Here is a 24,844-nt window from a genome sequence, read left to right on the forward strand (position 1 = left end):
CTTTTGTACCTTAATTCATGACCATTTTAAAAATCATGTTTATGAGGGATTAGATTGTCTCCAAATCAGTTTTTTCAAGCTGCTAAATCTGCTCTTGGCCTGGGGGCTAGGAAAGGTCTGTTGAATGCCTGTTTCCCTCCTTCAAGCCTGGGGTCCACAGAGGGGAGTTTCTCAGGATCTTTCTGAGGATGAGATACTGTTAGAGGGAGAGCATTTGTTTTCTAGGGGAAAATAAAATTAAATCCAGGCAGGTTTTTATTTTCAAAGAAATATTCCATTATTAATGGACCTTTGTACTATGTATTTAAAAGCTTCATTTTGGGATAAATATGAATTATAAGCAGCATAGACTCAGGAAAAGAAACCAAAATAAATGTTTTACAAATCATTCTAAAATATGGTCCCATGCAGTAATTGGCCTGGTTTCCTAGCAAGCAACCTATGCGCTAGCCTGTCCTCGGGGTCCTTTGTTAGAAGGTGACCCCACAGAGCGCGGCCTGCGCTTGGGCCTGCCCAGCCCTCCACAACTAAAGTTATGTCAAAAGTTCTCAACTGTCTGAAAATAAAAGATGAAAGGGAGAATGGTGGGTGCTTCAGAGTGACCTTGAACAGTTCAATGTAATTCCTTTTCTTTGGGCTCATCTATTAGAAGATAGTTGTCATTGGACGTGTGACTTGAACCCTGTTTCTTGCTGGTACAGCTCTTTCATTCCACTTGTAGAAATTAAGAGCGTCCTTTGTACTTTCTGAGGTCTACTTTCAGAGTTGCTCTCATGAGGCTTTTTTTTTTTTTAATATTTATTTTTTAGTTTTCGGTGGACACAACATCTTTATTTTATGTGGTGCTGAGGATCGAACCCAACGCCCCGCGAATGGCGAATGCCAGGCGAGCGCGTTACCGTTTGAGCCACATCCCCAGCCCCTCATGAGGTTTTTTTAAAATATTTTTTAGTGTGACGGATCTTTATTTTACTCATTTATTTACATGCGGTGCTGAGAATTGAACCCAGTGCCTCACACATGTGAGGCAAGCGCTCTACCACCGAGCCACAATCCCAGCCCCTCTCATGAGTTTTTTTTTTTTTAAAGAGAGAGTGAGAGAGGAGAGAGAGAGAGAGAGAGAGAGAGAATTTTTTTTTTAATATTTATTTTTTTTTAGTTCTTGGCGCACACAACATCTTTGTTGGTATGTGGTGCTGAGGATCGAACCCGGGCCGCACGCATGCTAGGCGAGCGCGCTACCGCTTGAGCCACATCCCCAGCCCCCCTCTCATGAGTTTTAAAGAGTGGTTTGCCTTGTCCAAAACAGTAGCATGTGGAGATTCAGAAATATTAATCCTCTAAAATAACCATCTTTCATTTTTAGGTGTTTAAAGACAATTGCTGCAAGAGAGAGATCCTAGCCCTTCAGATCTACTGTCGGAACGAGAGCAGAGGATGTGCAGAGCAGTTAACCCTGGGTCAGCTGCTGGTAGGTGCCTGTGGCACCAGACAATTTCCTGCTGAGGAATTCAGGTCCCTCTCTGCAATCCCAGTGACTCAAGAAGCTGAACCAGGAGGATCCAATTTCAAAGCCAGCCTCAGGGACTTATTGAGACCCTAAGTAACTTAGCGAGACCCTGTCTCTAAATAAAATATAAAAAGGGCTGGGAATGTGGTTCAGTGGTAGAGCTCCCCTGGGTTCAGTTGCCAGTAGCAAAAAATAAACAAATAAAAGTTTTTAAATCACTGTCTTGGGGAGGATAGAAGAAAGGTGGATGATGATCAGGAGTGATATGGGCGGACTGGAGCTGTGGTTCAGTGGTAGAGCACTTGCCTGGCATATGTGAGAAGATTTACTGACAACTAAAGAATATTTTTTTAAAAAACCATAATATATGCATGGATGAAAATGTCCCAATACTTTGTACCATAAACATGTATTAAAACACACAGTCTCTAGGAAAATGGTCTGACCTCTGGGGTATACAGTGTTATTTTTATGATACCATTGGTAGAGTTGTTGGCATGCCTACTTTAATTAGAATAGAGAGAAACCTGAAAGCCTGAGTTGGATTTTTTTTTTTTTTTTTTTTGGTGGTACCAGAAATTAAGCCCATGGGTGCTCTACCACTGAGCTCTGTCCCCTCCCTTTTTATTTTTTATTTTGAGACTGAGTCTTGCTAAAGATGGTAAGGCTGGCCTCAAACTTGGAATCCTCCTGCCCTAGCAGGAGGATTTAGGTTGGATTTTAATTTTGCAAGTCACATGAAACCTTTTTTCATAATGAAATTCCACATGGATTTTTTCCGTGTTCTTTTTTTTTTTTTTTTTTTTAACTTTTTTTAAGTTGTAGGTGGACACAATACCTTTATTTTGTTTGTTTATTTTTTGTAGTGTGGAGGATCCAGCCCAGTGCCTCACACGTGCTAGGCAAGTGCTCTACCACTGAGCTACAACACCAGTCCTCCATGTTCTTTTTAAAATTAGTATCCTGTTTCATCCTGGGAGGATGTTTGGATTGAAATAAAGGGAAGTTCTTAGCTGGTACCCAACCATCTCTGTCTGGGAGGAAGCGTCAACTCTCTTCCACAGCATGTAGAGGAACCCTGAGCATAGTGAGTGCCTCAGTGACAGTTAGTGCCACCACTAACCCTGAAGAGCCGAAGGTGCTTTCTGTGAGTTTTCATTGCATAGAGGTTAGAATCTGCATTTCAGACTGATTTTTTTTTTTTTTTTTTTTTGCCAGTTAAGAATTTTTGAGTGGTTTGTCCTACAGGTGCATCTAAAAAATGACTGCCAGTTTGAGGAACTTCCCTGTGTCCGTGCCGACTGTAAAGAAAAAGTCTTGAGAAAAGACCTGCGCGATCACGTGGAAAAGGCATGTAAATACCGTGAGGCCACGTGTAATCACTGCAAAAGCCAAGTCCCGATGGTCACACTGCAGGTGCGTGAAGACTGTAAAGAGTGTTACCCAGCTTAAAACTTGGGACAAAATGGTTCATTCACAGCCCAGCATTGCTGGTTTCTCCCCGCTGTATGTTCAGACACACCCCCTGCAGAATGCTTTCTAAAAGATGATTCTGATGGCCTTAGAGAGTGAGGAGGACTAGATAGCACTTTTCATTTAACTTTATTTCAGAGTAAAGCTATATTTGTTTTGCCTATTTTGATTTATATATTTAACATTTTTATTGCCTTAATTGAATATCATTTGGGGTATCAAAAATATGCAGAATGATTGTTCAAAAACAGTAGAATTTGTAATGTGTCTTAGAGAAAGGCCTCAACATTGTGATGGGGTGCTCATCTTTTCACAGCTGCATGACATAACCATTCCTCACAGCAGGCTGGTTTGTCCTGCAGTGCTGAAGCTCAGCTATCTGCTTTGGAGAGAGGAGAATTTAAAATGTTTTCCTGCTCTGGTTGTTTTGGCATGATTCTGTACTGTGTGCTGGAATCATGTCACTTTTGTATAAATTAAAGAGAAAGGAGAGCTGTTGAGTGGGGAGGATAGACTTTAAATCTGTCCATTCACTGAGCAAAGGCTTGCTGTGTGCCCATGGTTTGCCAGGACCCTTCCAAGAGACAGTGCATCCTCAGGCAGCTCACCCTCTTGTTTGAAGAGATAATAATACACAACTGTGAAGGCAGCTTACCTGGCGTCAGCCCAGGGATGGCGAGGGCTGGCTTCCCAGGCAGTTGGGTGGTTTGTGTAGAGAGGCCTGCTTGGGAGCACTGGGGTCTGAATCTGAGATGGCAAGTGGGTTTCAGGAACTGCATGGAACACCAGGATGAGGGAAAGGCACAGGGTTGCCTTGAGCTGGGGAGGCAGGTGTGCAGGCAGTAGGGGCACAGTGGTACTGCAGTATGTCTTGAAGGTGGGGCAATAGGATCAGCCAATGGCTTAGCTGAGTTTGGGGCAAGGATGAGGCCAGCCCTTGTGGCAGGATCAGCTAGTGGACTGGGGTGTCCCTTGACTGCAGTGCGATAGAGGTAGTAGGCTCGGGGGCAGAGCATTGGAGTGAAATGATCCAGGCTACGACTTGTGATTGGTGCTCCTTGCGGCTGTGGCACTGTGAGTAGAGCCAGAGTTCACAGAGGCCTGGGCACACCTTCCAGATTGTCAACGAGGGGTGGTCATCAGCAGAAGAGTAGACTTAAGGAAGGGTAGAGTGGCATCCCCAAGGCAGAGGAAGCTGTGGCCAGGGTATGAGGGCCCCCAGAGAGCTTGTTGTGTGAATATTTTTGAGCACTCAATAGCTATAACTTAGAGAAAGTTTTCTTGCCCTAGATTTTTCCCTATAAAATGAAATGTGTTCTGCTTTACCATCTGTGTGTAATTTACCTCCTGTCACCATCCTGGGCCTCGGCCTCTCCTGCACTGGGAATTCTTTTTCTTTTATGGGATACCATAGATTTCCCAGTTACTGAGAATGTTTAGGCAAGTTGGGAAATAGCAGTATTACTTGTTGTAAGCGAGCAGTTCCTCCAAGAGTGACCTTCCAGTGAGTGAGACGTACCTAATGAATAGCACCTCAGGCCTTACACTTGTTAATATATTGCTATTGAAGTTACACTTGGCTTCTTGCAAAAATCAATTATTTGGAACACAGAATCCAGCAATTAATTTTTGTTTGAGAAGGAATTGTAGAGCCTGTCAGTTAAACACCAAATATGTAACTGAATGGGCACAGACAAGGCGACATCAGCTGCTAAGATCTAGCATGGCATCCGGGCACAGTGACCCATGCCTGTAATTCCAGTGGCTCGAGAGGCAGAGGCAGGAGAATCACACGATCAAAGCCAGCCTCAGCAACTTAGTGAGGCCCTAAGCAACTCAACGAGACCCTATCTGTAAATATAAATACAGAAATAGTTGGGGGTGGGGCTGGAGATGTGGCTCAGTGGTAAATGCCCCTGGGCTCAATCCCCGATTCCCTGGAGGGCCTGTCTGGGGCCCACACCCTGTGTTCCTCCGTTGGGTCATACGTGAGAATAATTGATAGTCTTACTCCTTCTGGATGCGCTCTGGGAGGCAGACGGCCAAGGACACTCTTTGGTTCCCCTAGCAAGGGTAGCACCATGACTATACCCGACAGGGAAGGAGGGCTTCAGTGAGCAGGTGGCATGTGTTTTGACCTGGCTCTTGAATTCATCAGCCACAGACAGGGTGATCAGGCGTGGAGCGATGGTTAGCATGACGGGCCTGAATTATGTGAAGAGGTGACAGCGGTCTTAGTACTCTCTTGTGATGGAAGGTCGCGTGCTGTTTCAGCAGCATGGGTCCTAGAGTCCATCTCCAAGTCTGCCAGGCTTCCCCTGAGCCAGTAAAGGTTCTGAGGAGCCCATGTGTTCCAGGTCACTGCGGGTGCCCGCCCTTCCTGCACCTGGGCAGTACTGTGCACAGGGACTTTTTCACATGCTAGGAAGGTGTTGGGGCTTGCCCTGGGCCTCCTCTCCCTTCAGTGGCCTGACTGGATTCCTGGATCCTTTGGTCTTTCCACTCTAACACTCTTAATCTCATCCTCTAACACATTTAATCTCATCCTCTCAGGCCTTAAGTCTATTTTTAAAAAGAGCAGCTATCTAATGTATACAGACAGAAAGCCTCAGCCATCCTATTTCCTGTTTTTGTTTGTTTTGAAGTAATCCTGGAGACTGAACCCAGGGGCACTCTGTCACTGAGAAGTAACCCCAGCCCTTTATTTTATTTTGAAATAGGGTCTTGCTAAATTGCCTTAAATTTATAGTCCTCCTGCCTCGGCCTCCTGAGTCATTAAGATTACAGGCACGTGCCACCACACCTGGCTCTGTTTCCTTTTTGTGGTATGTAACTATATCAAATGTTGGCCCAGTATGCATCAGTAAAGCATTGAAGCTCTGGATCATTGCAGTGTTCTGAGGATTTCTGTTCTATGTTTAAACTGTGGGACAGGGTATCAGCTATTTCCAAGTTTTTTTTTTTTAGTTGTAGTTGGATACAGTACCTTTATTTTTATTTGTTTTTATTTTTATGGGGTGCTGAGGATCGAACCCAGTGCCTTGAACGTGCTAGGCGAGCGCACTACTACTGAGCCACAACCTCAGCCCCCTATTTCCAAATTTTATTTGCCTTTTTATGTGTGTGTGTGTGGTACTGGGGATCTAACCCAGGGCTTTGTGCATGCGAGGCAGGCATTGTACTAACTAAGCTATATCCTCAGCCCTTTATTTGCCATATTTAATCAGCGCGATTTAAAGTGTCAGAAAAATTGTGTTCTCTTATTCTAGAAACTATTATGTGTCTTTAAACAGCTCAATTAATTTGTGGAAAGTCAGGATTGTAAAGACCTCGTTGTGTGGAAAAATAATTACATTCTGGTGGCAGTTTGTGCAAGGCCACTTTGGAAAGCAGCTGGTAGTGTTTTATCAGGTTGAACATTCATACTAAGTCAGCTGGCAGTGCCCTTCCTGGGTACACAGACAGGATTGTTGCATACGCACACCAGGAAGTGTGGCCAGCTGTGACCAGAGCAACAGAATCCGGTAGCAGGCTGAGCCCCTGCTAGAGGATGAGAGCACCTCAGTGTGGGATCCCTGCAGTGTGTGACAAGGCAGTGAAAACGTGTCACAGCTTCATCATAGAGCCGTGCAGCATGCGACGAGACAGTGGACATCAGGGACCTGCAAACTCTGTGCAGTTTGTGGGTCAGTCACAGAAGCAGGACACAGCCCGCCACATGGGACTCCTGTCCAGAGTTCCATTTTAATAAGATTCAAAAACAGTCAAAATCAAGCAGTGTTTTGTAACAAAACTTGTTTGTGTAACAAAACTTTGCTAGGAAATAGGATAGAAAATGCAGGCTTGTGGCCTAGGGTCTCTCCTAGAGGAAATTGAGGCTGAGGTGGGGAGGAGGAACAGGGAGGTGGAAGGTGGACATATTTTACCTAGGTGGTGGCCTCATGGGTGTCCATCTCGAAGTTGCATTTTCTTTTATAAACAAGACTGATTCATTAATATGCAAAGAGTACTCAAAATTAAAGAAGATTGACAGGTCTTTTTACTTTGCAGTACTTGGCTAATGTAGCAAATCACTACAGAGTTGGGATCTTGAAACAGCAGTGATTTACTCTCGCAGTTCTGCATCTGGAAGTTGGCAGATAGCCTAGCGTAGACTTTAAAAAGTATGCCAAGGTATTGCCCCTCTGGCCTCCAGCCCTGCTGTCCTTAGACTCTGTCCTAGCACCACCCTAAACTTCCCTCAGCACCGTCCTGTGTGATCTGGGCACCAGCAGGGTGAATCAGGTTGTGAGCCCCCAGGTCCAGGGAGAGGGCCAAGTCTCTGTGGAGCCTTCACCCTGTTTCAGAGCCAGCACTCAGCTCTGCAGGCCTGCACTGATTTGGCCCTCAGCACCCTGGGAAAGTGGGCTGATCACTCCCCGTTTACTTATGAAGGATTGAGATCATATTGGTGAGACCATTGGAATACACAAAAAGCCTTTACCTCAAGGTCTCTGGGAACTTGGGGTCCACCCAGCCAGCAGCGTGGGTGTCCTCAACCTGGTGCTGAGGTCCCCATGCAGTGCTCTCTCTGAGGAAAGTCTACTCAGGCTTTACCCTACTAAGGCCTACTAATGAGCTTGGGATGGCGTTGGACTTGCACTCTGCAGGCTTCAAGGCCCGGGATCAGGAGCAGAATAGCCTATACCTCATGGGTTTCCCCCTCTGCACTGCAGGCCCACCATGCATGCTCAGAGGGTCAAGAGCCTTAGAAACACACCAAATAAAGCTGAGTCTGCTGCTTGGCCCAGGCCTTCCTCAGAGGAGCAGAGCCTCCTAGGTCCAGGCACATACTTCCCTTGTGTGGGCCACTTCCTTGGCTCTGACACACTGAGGCTGGGACAGGTGCCCTCCCCATTCATGCACCTAAATAACAGCAGCACTTTGAGGCCAAAGGAGGCCTCCCACAGACCTGTGAGGACCACAGAGCCCAGGGCTGCTGCGGAAACTCTGCCTGGGTTCCTTGCTCAACAGTGTTGTTTAGAGGACACTTCCATCTCTGGCTCTGCTTTTGTTGTGCATTGGGTTTGGTATCCTCAGCAGAGTCCTGCCCTTCCTGTGCCTAGGGGAGGTGCTCTGGCAGGTGTCCAGCAAGTATCCTGGCATCAGGTTTAACAAGCACCGTCATTCAGTCTCTGCAGAGCTGCAGTGTGCCCCAGTCAGAGAAAGGCAAAGCTGGAATTGACCATCTCTCCCACACACTGAGGGAAATCTGTGTGATATTTCAGAACAGTAGCTTAGAACCCAGGATGTGATGCCATGTCCACATGTCTGAGAAACATCATGTCCAGACCCCAAGCTGAGGCCTGGGGCGGGTGCTGAATAGGGTGCATGCGCAGGCACCACTTGTGGAGCTGCATGAGCCTGGAGCAGTGTGACATGGGGACACTGCTACGGGAGCTGTCAGTAGGAAAACACCTGTGTAGTTGTTTTCCACAAGCTTCCTTTCCTTGTCAGAGTCTGCTCCGTGCCTGGGGACCTGAGACCTCACACCAGGACTGAGGACTGAGCAGAACAAGTGCTTTGTGTCCACCTAGGAATCGAGGTGGGGCCTAAAGGAGGACTGGCTGTGTGTCTCAAGGCTGATGTGCTTTGTTCTACTCTGTAGAAACACGAAGACACTGAGTGTCCCTGCGTGGTGGTCTCCTGTCCTCATAAGTGCAGTGTCCAGACTCTTCTGAGGAGCGAGGTAAGGTACAGCTGTGCCGCCCAGTCTGGGGTTTGTTAGGTCTTTGCTCTTCAATGAACATGTGGCAGAAAAGCAAGGAAAGAAAAGCCCAGAAAGTAAATTCAGGGTTAACGTTTTATTAAGAATTGAGAGAATGGGAAGCTTCATCTACAAGGAAGCAAAGGTGGCACTTGAAGTTTCAAAAAGCACTGTGTTTAAAACTACAAAATAGGGAATCATTACATTATCCCTAGAAAGCAAATTAGCTTAGAGACATTCCAGAGCCATTTTGACCACCCTACTGGGCAGAGGCAGCCCTGGGTACAAAGTGTGGGGTGGAAGCTTGCCCACAGACTGTGCGTCTCACACTGCCCATGGCGCCTTCTTTGAGACAGGTAGATTTTGTGTTAACTTCATCTGATCAGGATATATCCAGATGGAAGAATTCCATGGATTGTGAATATTTTTTGCATGTGACTGATCTATCCCGGTGGTTGCTCTTGGCAGCCTCAGAGATGACCCCCTCCCTGGGCTCCCTGTCTCTGATCGGAGCAGCCTGCTCACGCAGCCTTTTCCAGCAGCCTGAAATCCTACCACTGGATCTGGAGGAGAGGGCAGCTGCATATGTCCCTACCAAGCAAGGCTGGGAACAGAGTGTGGGGAAGACCCCAAGAGCCACACTCAACCAAGCTGCATTTTCCCAGGACCTTGATGGGTGAAGGTCTTGCCTGGTGACAGAAGTCTCTGGGCCTCCGAATGTGCCTGTGGGAGGAGCTGTAAAGTGCATTTGCATCACATACACAATGGGACAGTTCTGTTAAGACTAATAGAGAAAAGTCTGTGCTGCTGAAACAGTAACCAAGGTTTTATGAGCACTCTCTGAATTTCACCCAGGGCTCTCTGAATAAGGGTCAAAAATTGCCTCTTTTGCCTCTAAGTTATTTTTCTAAAAAATCTTTGAACTTGGATTTCTCTTGGTTTCTGGTGAAAAGAGCTGTTGGGCTGTTATTCTTGCCTCTGTTTCAAAGTTCCTGTAAAGTCTGTAGGACTCTGAGACACAGAATACTATGAATAAAACCATTTTAGGAAAAGATACAACACTGAATTTATAGTAGTACATTGAAGATAGCCTGTCAGATGCAGTGTGTCCCTGATGTCAGCATTGGAAGCACTAGCTGGGTATGTTCCTGATCCTATCAGTGGCCCTGAAAGAACCTTTTAAGGTTTGAACTAGCATTGCCAGAGCAGCCTCCTACGCATGCGTGTCTCCATGCCCACCACGTGCAGTGCCTTTGGATGCTTCCCTCCAAGTCCAGCCCAGGGCTTCCTGCTGGGTCCAGGGCAAGGGTGTGATCCTTAACCACAAGGACTCTGCCTGCCTCATAGACCATTCTCCACGTTTGTTGGTAACAGGAGCCACATGGGCCTCCCAGCATTCCTGGGGCCTTCCTCTATAGCTCTCATCAGAGAACATGGCAGGTGGAGATCCATTTTCCTCCCTGTCCAAAATATCCACCTGGTGTGCCTTTGTCCTGGTGGACCGAGGAGCCCTGGGCCCTACTCGCACCCCCTGACATAACAACATGGGGTGCCAGCATACGGAAAAGCACGTTCCAGGCCTGGTCGCATTGGCCTAGTGCGTAAGTCTATGTCTTACAAATAAGACAGTTTCAAATACGTTCTTTTTAATAGCTGCCTCACCAATACTGGGGCTGAATGGGAGTTTTTTTTTTTGTTTTTTTTTTTTCCTTTCAGGATTAGCTTTCCAACCCCTCCTAATTTTTCCTTCCTTTGGTTAGAGATGACAACATAAGATTCATGTTGTTTAGATGGCCTTAGAGGTTTTTGAAAAGTTGGTGAGTTTCCGGCCATGCCAGGGAGCAGTCTTCAGGCAGTGGGGAAGCTCGTCTCTAGTTACCCGAGTCTTGCAGTAATGGTGCAGTGTGAGCTTCATTGGAATGGGTTTATTTTGTGTACTGTATATTAGATGTGTGACCCAGTTGCATCCTGAATGCCTTCTTTCTTTTTTCTTTCTTTCTTTCTTTTTTTTTTTTTTTTTGGTGTTTCATGCAATTTTTGTTTATAGTCTTTAAATGTGCATTTCAGTTTACTTTTTTTTTCCTTTCCTTTTTAAATTCTGGCACTTCAGACAGCATATCACATTTTGAACAATTTTGTTCTAAAGAAACTGCAAGTTTAAGAAATGTTACAGTGAATGTATTTCTGTATATTGGTGTGTATATGTGCATACACGTGACAATGCTATATATCTGCTGCCTGGAGTGTAGCGCACAGACGGTGCGTCCACACCTTAGCTGATAAAACAGCCTTCTTAATATGGCCCAGAGACTCTCTGGGCCCTAATGTGTTTAAGCATTTTCATGCAAACGTTTGTGCCACAACTCACGTCTCTTTCCCGTTACAGTTGAGTGCACACTTGTCAGAGTGTGTCAATGCCCCCAGCACCTGTAGCTTTAAGCGCTATGGCTGCGTTTTTCAGGTCAGTATCCGACATTTGTCCTTCCAGTCACTGACATTCTGCCGTGAGAGAAAGTTCTTAAATTAACATTTTAACATGCAAGTTCTGGACTCTTGGTCCTTGTCATGAAACGAAAACGCCCTGTTGCATGGGTGACAAAAGCCACATGCAGCAGGCGTGGGTATCTCTTGCCTGGTCGGTGGTGTTCTGAGACCTCAGGTGGACACTGCTGAGGGGGGCGTCAGTGCATTAGGAGAACCACATCTGAAACCAGCCAGTGACGGGACAGATGGGAATGGCATTTGGTGGGTTCTGTGGAAGTTCTAGCAGTCAGTTGAACATGAACGAGTATCAAATGGATGTGGTTTCCACATCACATGTGCCATTAGTCAGCTGTACGGATCACACACTAGTCCCTAGATGCATTCAAGTACACACCTGTACTGACTCTGACCCCCACCAGGACAGATCCAAACTGAGCACAGCCCGTAGGAAACGCCTCCCAGAAAACAGTGTTGCTGCCACACGTGCACTGCAGGAAACCCACAGCGGGCTTCTGGCTCTTTTTTTTTTAACATGTCTGAGATTGCTAGTGAATTAAGACTAAGTTTTCATTTAAATGATATTCATGAAAATGTCAAAAGGCAAAATATATCACAGTGGAAGTATTGTACATTTACTCTTATGTATCACCAGTACATTATGATGAAGTCGGTACAGAGACACTGGCCTCGGGGTATTTTCTGAGGAAGTAGGAAGCTGAGAGTGAGAATGACTAGCTGCCCCTTGCTTCAGGCTCTGAGGAGAGACCCCTGTATGTCGTACGTAGTACCATCCATTCTCTGTGTATGTGTATATATATGTTGATATGGAGAAGAACTTATATCAATATATATATATGGATATTCTATGTACAGAGTATATGTTTTGGAGATCATGAAAATGTTTTCTCTGGCTTCTTGATTTTCCAATATCAAAACAAATTCTATTTTCATGCCAATTATTTTCTTAAATATATAAAGTACTATTCAGTGTGCCTTTTCTTGACTCTCAGATGGTCTGCATCTTATGTACTCTGTAGATTGTTCATGTTTTGTATGTAATTTCCAGTTAGACTTGGACTGGTGAGGAGCAGTGCCTTTTTGGATGCAGTGTGTTTGAGCTGATCAGTGAACCCAGGGAAGTTGTTCAGAACCCCGCTTTGCTGCATTTTGCAGGATTGCCACCGCAGCATCTCGCTGCAGCTTCAGGTGTCTGAACATTTTCCATGTTACTTTTATTTTTTTTATGAGAAAGGCAATTTATAAAGGAACAAGAATGAGTTTAAAATTTAATTTTTTGACATTACCAGTGTGAACTGTTGATAAGAAGCCACTCAGATGAGGTTGAGGAAGGAGCCTGGGCTTGCAGTCAGCCCTGCATCACCGCGTGCGGTGTGTTCTGGCACTCTCTGCTGCAGCCTCCTGGCTGCACGTGCTCGCCTGGCTGCCCTGGGCGTGGCTCTCGTGGGGCTCAGATTCTGTGGCAGCTGTACATGAATAGCCCCCTGTGTGTGATGCTGCTCCTGGAGTCATATGTCAGTCATCTGCCTTTCGCAGTGGGGTGATTACTTCACACAACATGCCTTTGCTCTCACAGGGGACGAACCAGCAGATCAAGGCGCACGAGGCCAGCTCCGCCGTGCAGCATGTCAACTTGCTGAAGGAGTGGAGCAACTCCCTGGAGAAGAAGGTAGGCCCTGGTCCCATCTTCTGTTGGGTGGTAGGGTTTCCTCAAATTATTAAAACTTTTTCAGAGTTACTAATAGTTTTTGGTTAAAAGAAGCAGCATCAAGAGATTGCCAGTGAATTCTCTTTGGTGATCCTGAGCTTACAGAGTCTTTTGGTTGTTGTTTTTCTGGTGAAGCAAGTATGTGATGCCTTTATTTCATATCACATTGTGATTGTCTGTGCTTGATCTAGAACAGAGAGGGTAGGACTTCCAATACCCCCTCCCCCTGGTTTGGCAAAAGGCGGCCAACCTGGAGCATAGCAATTGCCTGGGGTTGCTGTGGCACGGAGCATGCAAAGTGGATCCATGAGGCTGAGCCTTGTGGACCCAGTCACCCAGGACACTTGATACCTGGCCCCTGCAGAACAGTTTGTCAGCCCTGATGTGGATGTTACAAGGTTAAATGTGTTACAACGGGGTCTTTTTAAGCGACAGGTAAAAAGCATTGCTACATTCCTAGTTCTACAGTTGGCCTTCTCAGCTGACCCTGAACTCTGGTGCTCCAGCTACACATAGCACTCTGCTGACAGACCCTCCCATGCGGTCTGCAAGAGGCTGGTCTTGGCTGGGGCCTGGGGCCACTCCTTCCTAGTGGAGTCTGCTCTGTGGTGTTCTCTTGGGGGCTGTATTTTCAGGAGAAGATGATGAAATCTTCAAGAACTGATGAAGAAGATGTTGTTATGGGATCTCCCATTGTGGCTTACTTACAAAAATCAAAGCTGGGGATGGGGCTCTATTGTGGAGCATTTGCCTAGTATGCCTGAGACCCTGGATTTGATTTCCAGCACTGCCAAATTAAAAAAAAAAAAAATCCCCAAAATAAGAGATTAAGTCAGTGTTTGTCACACATCTGTGGAGAACTTGCAGTAGGAAGGTACCAAAATTAGTTGGAATAGCCAGTGGAGTTGACATTTGAGTGTTCTAAAGGTCAATAAAGAATTGGACATCTTGTTTCCAGTGTTAATGTACATGTACTTCAGAGTCTAAAATTCTAAAGCAGAAGATTTTCATGAAGTCTGGCATAAAATAGTTGGCTAATGTGAATGCTCATGAACCTGAGAGGCGGTAAGCGGTGGCGTGCAGTCACTTGTGAGGGGAGGAGGAAAGCCCACGGAATAGTAATAGGAAGCTCGTGGAGCTGAGCCGGAGGCCATCTCCCCATCAGCACAGGATTTGCTTCAAGTTCATGGATGGTTCACCTTTTTGAAAAAATCCCTTCTGTTTATGCTTTTTTAAAATTGTAGGCACAGGGGCTGGGGATATGGCTCAAGGGTAGAGCACTTACCAGGCATGCATGAGGCACTGGTTCATTCCCCAGCACCACACACAACAAAAAACTCACAGGCATAAGTCAGGGAAGCTTGTCTCTCATAGTTGCTACTTCTCATCTCAGAGGCTCTTCCTTTCATTTTAAGAATTCATTCGTTACTGTTGTGCCCAGCGGGTCTGGGCCTGTGGTTTATCCAGGATACTACGGGAGGTATCACCCCATCACCTTCCAGGCTGCACGCAGGGTGTGCCAGCCCCGCCCTTCACTCCACCTTACCTTCCTTCATTTGAAGTGAATGGCTTGAGATAGCATCTCCCCAGCTGCAGGCTGGCCTTGAACTTGCGTTCCTCCTGGCTCAGACTCCCAAGCTGCTGGGGTTACAACGTGCACCACTGCCTCCTACCCAGAGTGATGATTTTGCACCATTGGGAACCCCAGGACACAACTCCCACTGCTTATACCCACCATGCAGCAGCCTTACTCTGTAAAGGCCTCGTGTTTAAATAAATGCCTGCCAAGGCACGGTGACAGTCCTAAGGGCACAGGATGCATAGAGTGCATTGCTGCTGAGATGCTTGACATGCCACCCCCTTGGGTGTTGCTCAAGGATTTGTCTCTTTCTGGCCCTGCCCTGGCATTTGGAGTGGCTGAGCCTTGTTCCTGCTTGCCCTTCCCTAGATCTGAAAGGAAAGGATGGACTAGAATAAAGATATTTGCATTTTCCTAAAATAGGAATTATTTGTCATTATAGAATTATTCTGTTGGAACTCTTAGGTTTATTTTGTTCGTCGCAATAGAAAACAGAAAATGTTTGAGTTGGTTCAAATGGGGGGTGGATCTTCACATTCATGGTCAAACTAAAGCAAACGTTGTAAAATCTGGACCTTTTTAAGTATCCATGTTGTATCTCAAGAAAGCTGAAATGAAAGGGAAGTGGAGAGCACCCCACTGCAGCTCAATTCAGGGGAGGGCACGTGATTCTCACTGACTGGTGTACCCATGGTGCTTCCTGGAAACACCGGCCCCTCACCTCCTGCAGACGACAGCTGCCTCAGAGATGGGCAGAAACAGTGATCTGCAGGCACATGAGGGAAGTCCCTACATGGGAGAAATCGAGAGCTTAGTGTAGCATGACATGTGTTCACCACTGTAAGTTACTTCAACTCCTATTCAAGTACTTGACTTTTTGCAGGAAAAAACAAAAGTCATTATTTTTGGAGATACCACTGAAATTTTTGTCAAAAGTTGGCATACATAATGTCTCTTTGGTGAGAATAAACAGTCTGGAATTCAGTTTGTCTCCACCAGATGGGAAAGAGTGCGTCATAACTTCAGAAGAGGCCAGCCTGCTCTGTGGCCCCACGAGTGCCCCCATCTGCAGTTCGCACCCTGATCACTGCAGGTGTCTATGACGTCTGAGATCCTGTGTGTTTAGGAAGGAAAGTTAATTCTTGCTGAGTAAGATCCTAGGGAAGTGAAGTCATGTTTTGCTTATGGACATTGCAAGTCTTGTACGCCTGAGTAAATGCAAGTTTGCTTTAACATTAAATAGGCTGTGGTTATCTCCAAAGGTGCTTCTTTCCTTAAAGGACCCTCAGTTTTGTAGGCCTGCTACTCTTTAAGTGGACAGCATCAGGAGTCAGTTCTTGTCGTACCCCATTTGTCCTAAGCTGAGCTCGGGCCAGGCCTGGGGGGCTTCAGGGAGCTCTTCACTGCAGTTCAGTCATGCATGAGTTGTGGGATTCAGACCCCTCCTGGGGCCCAAGGGCTGCTGGGTGACAGCACCCTGCTGGGCTGGCTGGAGGTGCCTTGTGACAGGCCGTGACCAGGAGCTTTTTCCTGGGGGCCTGGGTACCCTTTGTGGAGAAACCTGTGGGAGCTGTCCTCATAGACCCCTCATCTCAGGGCCTATTGAGACCAGGTATAAACTTCGCCTTTGGGCAGTTCTAATTGTTCTTTAGGGAGATTTTGAAGAGGTCACAGGTAGACTTGGAGATGCTGCCCCTCCTGTGACTGTGGTGGGTGACTGATGGTTCTGTGCCTGCTCTCTGTTGGGTTAGTGAGTTGGTCTGTGGTGAGCTGTCGCCCTGTGTGGCTTTTCATTGTCATCACGTTGGGGCGTCCAGAGTGCAGGAGTGGCCCATGGGTACCTCTAAGGTACTGCTGTGGGGTGCAGTGTGTACCTAGGGACGGCCACACCAGCCAGTCAGCACGTCTGTCACGTCCCTGGATTCTTGTGGAATGAACGTGGAGTCTGCTCTGCTAGCTGTCCTGGAGTGTGGGTGTCCTGGTCCCACGGTCAGCATCTCAGGTGCTCTTCCTACTGGAACTGAGCCTGTGACCAGCACCTCCTGCCCTTTCAGTCTTCCAGGCTCCACATGGCAGTGGGTCTCACTCAGCATGATGCCCTTGGCGGCAGCCTGAAGTGAAGTGAGACAAAACAGAAAATGCCAAGGTGCATTATAGATCTTTTTTTTTTTTTTAATTATAGTTGGACACAATACCTTTGTTTTACTTATTTATTTTAGTATTTATTTTTTAGTTGTAGTTATCAATACCTTTATTTTTTTATGTGGTGCTGTGATTCAGACTCAGAGCCTCACACGTGCTAGGGGAGCACTCTACCGCTGGGCTATAGCCCCAGCCCTGCATTATAGATTGTTCAGGCAAGGCTGGTTTTGTGAAACCCATTTTTCAGGTGTGCACACAGTATTGGTGCAAATGGGCAAAATGTAAGACTGTTTCTTACTGTGTTTCCTGGTCCAATTTTAAAAGCTGCTCTGGTGAAAGGCTAGTGGTTTCCGGCAGATCCTCAAAAGCCACCCTATTAACTCTGGATCCAGCACTCTGCCACACTGCGCCCCACCCTTACTGCTGGGGGAGGGTCCCCACACAGCTCCCTGCACTCACGTCTTTTGTGTGGAGGGATTTGTTCTCCTGGAACTCCTTTCAGTGCACCAGTAGAAGGCCTGTACTGTGAAAAGTTAATTACCTTCATTATCACTGTTGTTAATTAGTGTCCAAACCACTTTTTGTTACATTAATTGAAGAAATTCTTTTTCAGGTTTCCTTGCTGCAGAATGAAAGCGTAGAAAAAAACAAGAGCATACAAAGTTTGCACAATCAGATATGTAGCTTTGAAATTGAAATTGAGAGACAAAAGGAAATGCTTCGGAATAATGAATCCAAAATACTTCATTTACAGGTAAGTGACTAGATTGACCAGACAAGAGGGCAGGGGAGCAATCTGTGTTTTTCTTTGGGTTTCTCAGTGTGGGCTGAGATCCCAGCCTTAAGCCTCTGCTTAAGTGAAATGAGACAAAACAGAAAATGCCAAGTTTCTCTTGCTCAGGTAAAGACTCAGGGAGGGCTCCTGCATCAGCGTGGGGTCCAGCCCTGGGAGCTGGCCTGATGCTTCTCTTCTGTGCCTTTAATCCACTCCGGTTAAAGCAAGACTTAACACCTGTGTTCTAAATGTTTTGGCTTGGGTGTAGCTCAGGGGTAGAGTGCCCACACACCCTGGGCAAGGCCTTGGATTTGATCCTAACACTACACATTTAAAAAGTTAGCCATTGTTATTACTATTAAGATTTCATATCATTTATGAGTCCTGCATGCATTTTCACTTCCTAGAGTGAAACAAGCCAAACATCTTTGTTCCAAGTTTTCTAGCAACATATACTTATCTGACTTTATTTCATCACAGTAATCCTGAGGTACCCCCAAAACAACAGATAACCCTTTGCGCTCTGAACCAAGTGACTGTATAAATGAGCCTGATGAAAATGCTAGTACTCACTCGTAAACAGAGCGCCCTTTAGATACTCTCTGTGCGTGACTTTTTTTTTTTTTTTTTAATTGGACTGGAGATTGAATCCAGGAATGCTCTACCACTGACCCCATATCCACAGCCTTTTGAGGTTTTTATTTTGAGACAGAATCTAAGTTGCTTAGGCCCTCTCTAAGTTGCCAAGCTGGACTCAAACTTGGGATCTTCCTACCTCAGCCTCCTGAGCCACTGGGATCCCAGGCTGAGCCCCTGCACTTAGCTCTGCACACCACTTATTTTTTTTTTTTTAAAGAGAGAATTTTTAATATTTATTTTTTTTTAGTTCTCAGAGGACATAACATCTTTGTTGGTATGTAGTGCTGAGGATCGAACCCGGGCCGCACGCGTGCCAGGCGAGCGCGCTACCGCTTGAGCCACATCCCCAGCCCCTCTGCACACCACTTATAGCATCCATGTGCTGTAGTAAGACTCGTGGTATCACACAGGCCCAGGGGAATGGCTCCTGTTGCTGGAGTAGTTTTAGTGCTTGTAGGAAAATGTATTTCCTTAAATTCCAAGGAAAAGGAAATATTTCTAAGAATACCAAGTCATGGCATTGCTGGGAATGACTATCCTCCCATTTGACGCTGGAGATTAATCATAGTCCCATGAATGATTTGGGGATTTATTAAATTTATTATAATTGTATTGAGGGCTGGGGATATGGCTCAAGCGGTAGCGCACTCGTCTGGCATGCGTGCGGCCCGGGTTCGATCCTCAGCACCACATACCAACAAAGATGTTGTGTCCGCCGAGAACTAAAAAATAAATATAAAAAAAAAATTCTCTCTCTCACTCTCTCTCCTCTCTCACTCTCTCTTTAAAAAAAAAAATCTTAAAAAAAAAATAAATAATTGTATTGAACTTTGCGGTTGCCCGGGGAGACAAGGTCAAGGCACAATGGAATACTAGGTGGCCTTCACAGAGGTGCCAGGTGTGAGTGCTGAGTTGAGCAGAACAGGACAGCGTCTGACCAGACTGGCAAAAGCCTGGGTGGGCCTGCACTTTGCCAAGCGCCCACTAATGTGGGCTGTTGGCAGGACTGCCCAAGTGGCTGGTGGAGCCACAGCCACAGGGACTTGGCCACCCTCACCTGCACTGCCTGGGGAGCAGGCCCAGCTGTTGGCAGTGCAGTTGTTGTACTTGGTCTGGGATGTTACGCTGGAGAGTCACACGAGGCAGTGTCCAGGCAGAGAGAGAAGTCACGCAGGACTTCACCACCTGCAGCAAGTCTGCCCTGCCCGCGGCCTCAGGCCTCTTTGTTCAGGTCTGCCTCTTCCAACTGGAGAGGTTTTTACTTACTGTACTTTTAATGCTGTCTTACCACTCTATTTTAAAATTTTTGTAATTGAATAAATCAACAGGTTGTAGGTCAAAAAGATGGGGGTGGGTGGCACCCAGAAGTAAAGATGGAGGGACAGCAGCTGTCTGCGTTGTCTGGACCTTTAGTGAGTGGGCCAGCTCTCTTCTCCGTGGAGAGAGAAGCACAGGGAGGCAAGATCATATTTGAAGACAGGACTCTGGTTGGACCCAGCACCACAATTCCCTCAGACACAGGAACAAGGGGCAAGAAGGCACAGGTTCCCAGAGGTGACTGCCATTAGCTAGCATCACCCAGGTCAGCAGCCACCAGCGCTGTGCCAGGTGAAGTCCTGCCTGTAGAATCCCTGTGGGTCTGGCAGCTCCGTCTTGTGATGGGAGGGCTGCTCTGGCCTCTTCCTGCCTCCAAGACACACATGACCCCAAGTGCCCAGGGGCATGGACACAGCTGAGTCGCCCGCATCTCCAGACCCCCCACCCTCTGGCTGCCCCAGCACAGTTACCTTAAGCTCTTTGCTGGGCCCTGCACTCACGTGACTGACCACCTCCAACTTTGTCCCATGCTTGTTAGTGCAAGTGGCCTAATGGTCGCACCTTGAGAGGCTCCACACCCACCTGGGGGAGCCACTCTGCCCACCTGCCTTCCCTGGTCTACTCCAGCACTTCCTCCAACACCTCCCATGCCAGTGTCAATTCCACCTCTCCCCTGCCTTCCTCAGGGTTCCTCAGCCCTGCACATGGACCCCCTTGGTGACCGCAGTCCCCCTCACTCTGTATCATCACTTTTCTTGTCTGATTATCCAAAGACGGTAGGTGTGCAGATGGAGTCCAGGGCCTCGTTTCTAGACTGTGGGGACAGGGACGCAGGCTGAGGTGTTACAGAGTGGAAGTGAAGAGTGTGTGTGCTTTTGCTGGTCCAGGAAGGTATGACAGGTTTGGTTTTGTTTTATTGGTACTAGGTATTGAACCAAGGTGTGCTCTACCACTAAGTCCCCAGCCGCCCCCCCACCCTTTTTCTTTTTTTAAGGCAAGGTCTCGCTAACTTGCTGAGGCTGGCTTTGAACTTGAATCTTCCTGCCTCAGCCTCCTGACCTGCTGGGATTACAGGTGTGCACCAACCACTATGCCTGGTGCCAAGAAGGTGTTTCTTTTATTTCTTTGTTTGTTTATTTTTGGTTATTACTTTATTGGAAAATTGTCTTCTTAATCTCATAGACTTATTAGATAGAAACATGATTTATTGCATATAAAAAATTATATGAGTATGGATTTTCTTCAATGTTGGTCAAATGAAAGTAACATTTTTCAAATGAAAGATTCTATGCATAGAAAGAGTACACATTTAACACACAAAAGTGTTTTTTTTTTTTTTTGTACTGTTATTCTTTTATTTATGGGTGAAGTAATTACATCATAAGATGTTAGGAGACTTTACCAAGGTCACACAGTCAGAAAGTAGAAGAACTGAAATTATCTGTCTCCACAGTCACACACTAGCTCTTTTTTTTTTTTTCTAAGAGAGAGTGAGAGAGGAGAGAGAGAGAGAGAATTTTTTAATATTTATTTTTTAGTTCTCGGTGGACACAACATCTTTGTTGGTATGTGGTGCTGAGGATCGAACCTGGGCCGCACGCATGCCAGGCGAGCGCGCTACCGCTTGAGCCATATCCCCAGCCCCTTAAAATTCTTAATACACTCATATAGCACAGTTTTTCATGTCTCTGTTTGTATATAAGGTATGTTGACACCAAATTCACATCTTAGTACATGTATTTTGTATAATGATGACCATCAGATTCCCCCATCCTTGCTATTTCCCTTTTCCCTCTCACCCCCTTCCCTATCTAGAAATAATCTTTTTCCCATGCTCTCCCTCCCTACCCCACTTTGAGTCACCCCCCTTATATCAGAGAAAACTTTCGGCATTTGTTTTTTTGAGATTGGCTAACTTCACTTAGCATAATCTTCTCTAATGCCATCCACTTACCTACAAATGCCATGATTTTGTTCTTTTTTATTGCTCAGTAATATTCCATTGTGTATAAATGCCACATTTTTTTTTATCCATTCATCCACTGAAGGACATCTAGGTTGGCTCCATGGTTTAGCTATTGTGAATTGTACTGCTATAAACATTGATGTGGCTGTGTCCCTATAGTATGCTGTTTTTTGGTCCTTTGGGTATACCAAGAAGGTGTTTCTTAACAGGAATGTAAAGAGCCATTTTTCTTTTTAAACATTTTTTTTGTAGTTATAGGGACAGCATGTTATTTATTTATTTATTTATTTAGGGGGGTTGCTGGAGATTGAACCCAGGGCTTTGTGCATGCAAGGCAAGCAGTCTACCAACTGAGCTATATCCCCAATCCTATTTTATGTATTTTTATGTGGTGCTAAGGATCGAACCCAGTGCCTCACACATGCTAGGTAAGAGCTCTGCCCCTGAGCTATAGCCCCAGCCCTAGAGCCTATTTTTCTTAAATCCCATCTACTTGGGAGGCTGAGACAGATGGATTGCTTCATCCCAGGAGTTCGAAGCCAACCTGAGCAACATAGTGAGCAACCCTGTCTTCAGAAGAGATGACTATGGACATGTGAGCCTGACCATGCCCTCTGGCTGCCAGTGGCACTCAACTTGTGGTTCTTGAAGCCAGTGGATCAGCAGGGCCCAAGCCAGCACTGACCATGCCCAGTCCACAGCTCAGTTGAGCACTTGGGCATCACCATGCTGTGTCTCTGTGCAGGGTCATGTTCTCAGGTCCCAGTGACCTAGAATAAGAAGGACAGCCAGGAACAGTGGCTGCAGCCCCAAAATGTGTGTGCATGGAGCTGGTCAGCAAGTCTTTGAAAGCTTGTCCATGGATTGTGCAGCCACACTACTTATCTCAGCTTCTGCACTCTTGTTCTTTTTTTTTGTTGGTGGGCAGGGCACCAGGGATTGAACTCAGGGGCACTGACCTGAACCACATCCCCAGCCCTATTTTGTGTTTTATTTAGAGACAGGGTCTCACTGAGTTGCTTAGCACCTTGCTATTGCTGAAACTGGCTTTGAACTTGTGATCCTCCTGCCTCAGCCTCATGAGCCGCTGGGATTATAGGCGTGTGCCACTGTGCCGGCTCTGTACTCTTCCTCCAATGAAATTTCACATATGCATTTAAGATTTATATTTATAAAAACACTGCAGTAGCTGATTGTGGACCATGGCGCTTAAAGAGCGAAGTCTCTTTGCTTTGCTGTGTTCTATAGAGAAAACTTGATTCAGATCTGTGTTCTGCTTTGAGACTGTGCCAATTAAAAAATGAAAGTTCTGACTTAAAAACAGAACATTTTCCCTTTGGATGTGGAAATGCCTAGGTTACTTAGTTGAGCCTTGCTCGTGTGGACCATGTGTGTGCACAGCATGGGTGCCCTTCTCCTGCCCCAACATGGGTGCCCCACGCTCTGGATCAGTGTCCCCTGCTGTGTGGGGAGCCTCACTGCTGACAGGATGTCCCACAGTCAAACCCCAGAGTCCCCTTCTCGAGATCAGGCCTGGCATCGGACAGTATCAGGGACCCTCCTGCCACTACCCCCTGAAGGGCACCAGTTTGAGGTTGAAGCAGCTTAGAAGCATGAGGCTTAAAGTGACAAGTGGCTTGTCCCAGGCCATCCTGCAACTCAGGGTTCCCTCCTGAGTGCACTAAGTTACAAAACAGTGTCACTCAGGCTGTGTTAGGTCTGTGTCTCATCAGTATCCACACGAGCTTAGTTTATTAGCAGTAGGAAGAACGCACAAGAGCTCTCATCCATCCCAAGTGTGAGAACCATTCATCCCAAGTGTGTGGCCATTCATTAATGTCAATAGATTGGTCCCAGAAAAACAGACCTCCTGAACTAATTAACTGTTACTTTGGCCATAGGTACTTGTTTAAAGTGACATCGACCTAACAAGGGGTGTTTTTTAGAGACACCATTCTCACTATTATAAATGTCAGCTAATACCAGGTTTCTTGGAAGGAGCAGGAAGAACAGCACCCCAGAAAGGTACCCCAGACCTGCCACACTTGTTCCTTAAAGGCTGGTGACATGGCTGTCAAAGGTGCTGAAACCTGGAGTTTCAGAAATAGACTTCCAAAAGGAGAAGTGAAGTTGTGGGCCAGGGCCCAGCCTCCCTGAGCTGGCTTCAAAATGCAAGTGCTTTTCAAAAGTGCAACCTTTCAGTCTCTGGCTCCAATTAACAAGTAAACACTCCTTTAAAACCCTGGGCCACCACAGCTGGACCAGGATTCCTATCCCTCCCATGACCACTGTAGAGCCGTCTGCTTCTGAAGCAGGGTTTTCTGAGGTACTTAAGACAGCATGAGCTCAGGCCCAGGCAGCTGGTGTCTGTAGGCAGGCTCTGCGCCCCGCCCCGCCCCGTCCCCAGTGTGAAGCAGGTGGAGGAGGACACCTCTCATAGGCGCTGCCCCCTTGGCTTCGCCCTGGACCTGAGGCCCACTGCTGGCCTGTTCTGTTGCCAGCCCTGAGCAGAGCGGCTAGCTCTCTGGGGGAGGTCCTAGGGGTCCTGAGTGGTCCTCCCTCCCAGGACCCACATGCAGTTCTGAAGCTGCATCTGTAGCCACAGAAACAGGGTGGCACTTGTGTCCTGGACCAGGTAGCAGAATAGACACACAAAAGAAAGATGGGGCCACACAGGCATGACTCCACTCTCCCAAACCTGAGGCCTCTTGGGAGCAGGGCCTCTAGGCACATGAGACCCTGGCTACGTGTGGGTGCAGGTGAGTGACCCTGGCGGCCTGGCCAGCGCATGGAGGTGCTGCTGGCCTGTGGGAAGCCAGTGGGAAGCGGGTGAGAATACAGGCAGGCTCATATCCAGGGGTCTCAGCACAGAGCTGGGGGGCCACTGAGGCCTGGCCTGGAGGGGACAGTGGCCACTGTGGGCAAGGCAGGCCAGAGTACACAGCCTCTGGGAAGAATCCCCATTCACTGACCACCTGCCCTCACTGCTCTTCCTGACTTCCCCTGGTGGTGCGTGCTGCACGCCGAGGACACTGTGCGCGTCTGCTGTCACAAGGCGCGTCCTGTGAGTTGTGACTGTTGTTTGCCTTTTCCTATCCTTGGTCTGGAAGCGAGTGATAGACAGCCAGGCGGAGAAACTGAAGGAGCTGGACAAGGAGATCCGTCCCTTCCGACAGAACTGGGAGGAGGCCGACAGCATGAAGAGCAGCGTGGAGTCCCTTCAGAACCGTGTGACCGAGCTGGAGAGTGTGGACAAGAGTGCGGGGCAGGCAGCTCGGAACACAGGTGAGGGGCTGGGCCAGGGCCTGAGCTGCTTGGGGTGAGGGCTGGGCCTGGCTGGCACCTGCTGCTTCCAGCTCCTCGGGTTACAGAGGATGCATGTGTGGAGGCAAGAGAAGTTTCCTGTGGAGATTTTTCTAGTAGCGACAGGTACTTCCCACTTAGACCTGTCCCTCTGTGCCAGGCCCAGTGTGACAGAGTGCAGAGC

General features: G+C 47.1%; 1 protein-coding gene across 7 annotated transcripts in view; it reads left to right on the plus strand.

Moving 5' to 3' along the window:
* Positions 1–24,844, plus strand: part of TRAF3 (TNF receptor associated factor 3) — a 116,896-nt gene that overhangs the window by 85,461 nt on the left and 6,591 nt on the right. For 6 of the 7 annotated variants that reach the window (XM_081293370.1, XM_081293368.1, XM_081293366.1 and 3 more), the window contains 7 exons: positions 1,367–1,471; positions 2,759–2,926; positions 8,631–8,711; positions 11,116–11,190; positions 12,808–12,900; positions 17,274–17,414; positions 24,468–24,642. In XM_081293370.1, the coding sequence (XP_081149496.1) occupies positions 1,367–1,471; positions 2,759–2,926; positions 8,631–8,711; positions 11,116–11,190; positions 12,808–12,900; positions 17,274–17,414; positions 24,468–24,642 (838 nt within the window). The remainder of the gene's footprint in view (positions 1–1,366; positions 1,472–2,758; positions 2,927–8,630; positions 8,712–11,115; positions 11,191–12,807; positions 12,901–17,273; positions 17,415–24,467; positions 24,643–24,844) is intronic. The other variant, XM_081293371.1, reaches the window with a different exon arrangement.

Source organism: Spermophilus citellus, assembly GCF_964194105.1.
Source record: "Spermophilus citellus genome assembly, chromosome: 4".
Classification (NCBI taxonomy): Eukaryota; Metazoa; Chordata; class Mammalia; order Rodentia; family Sciuridae; genus Spermophilus; species Spermophilus citellus.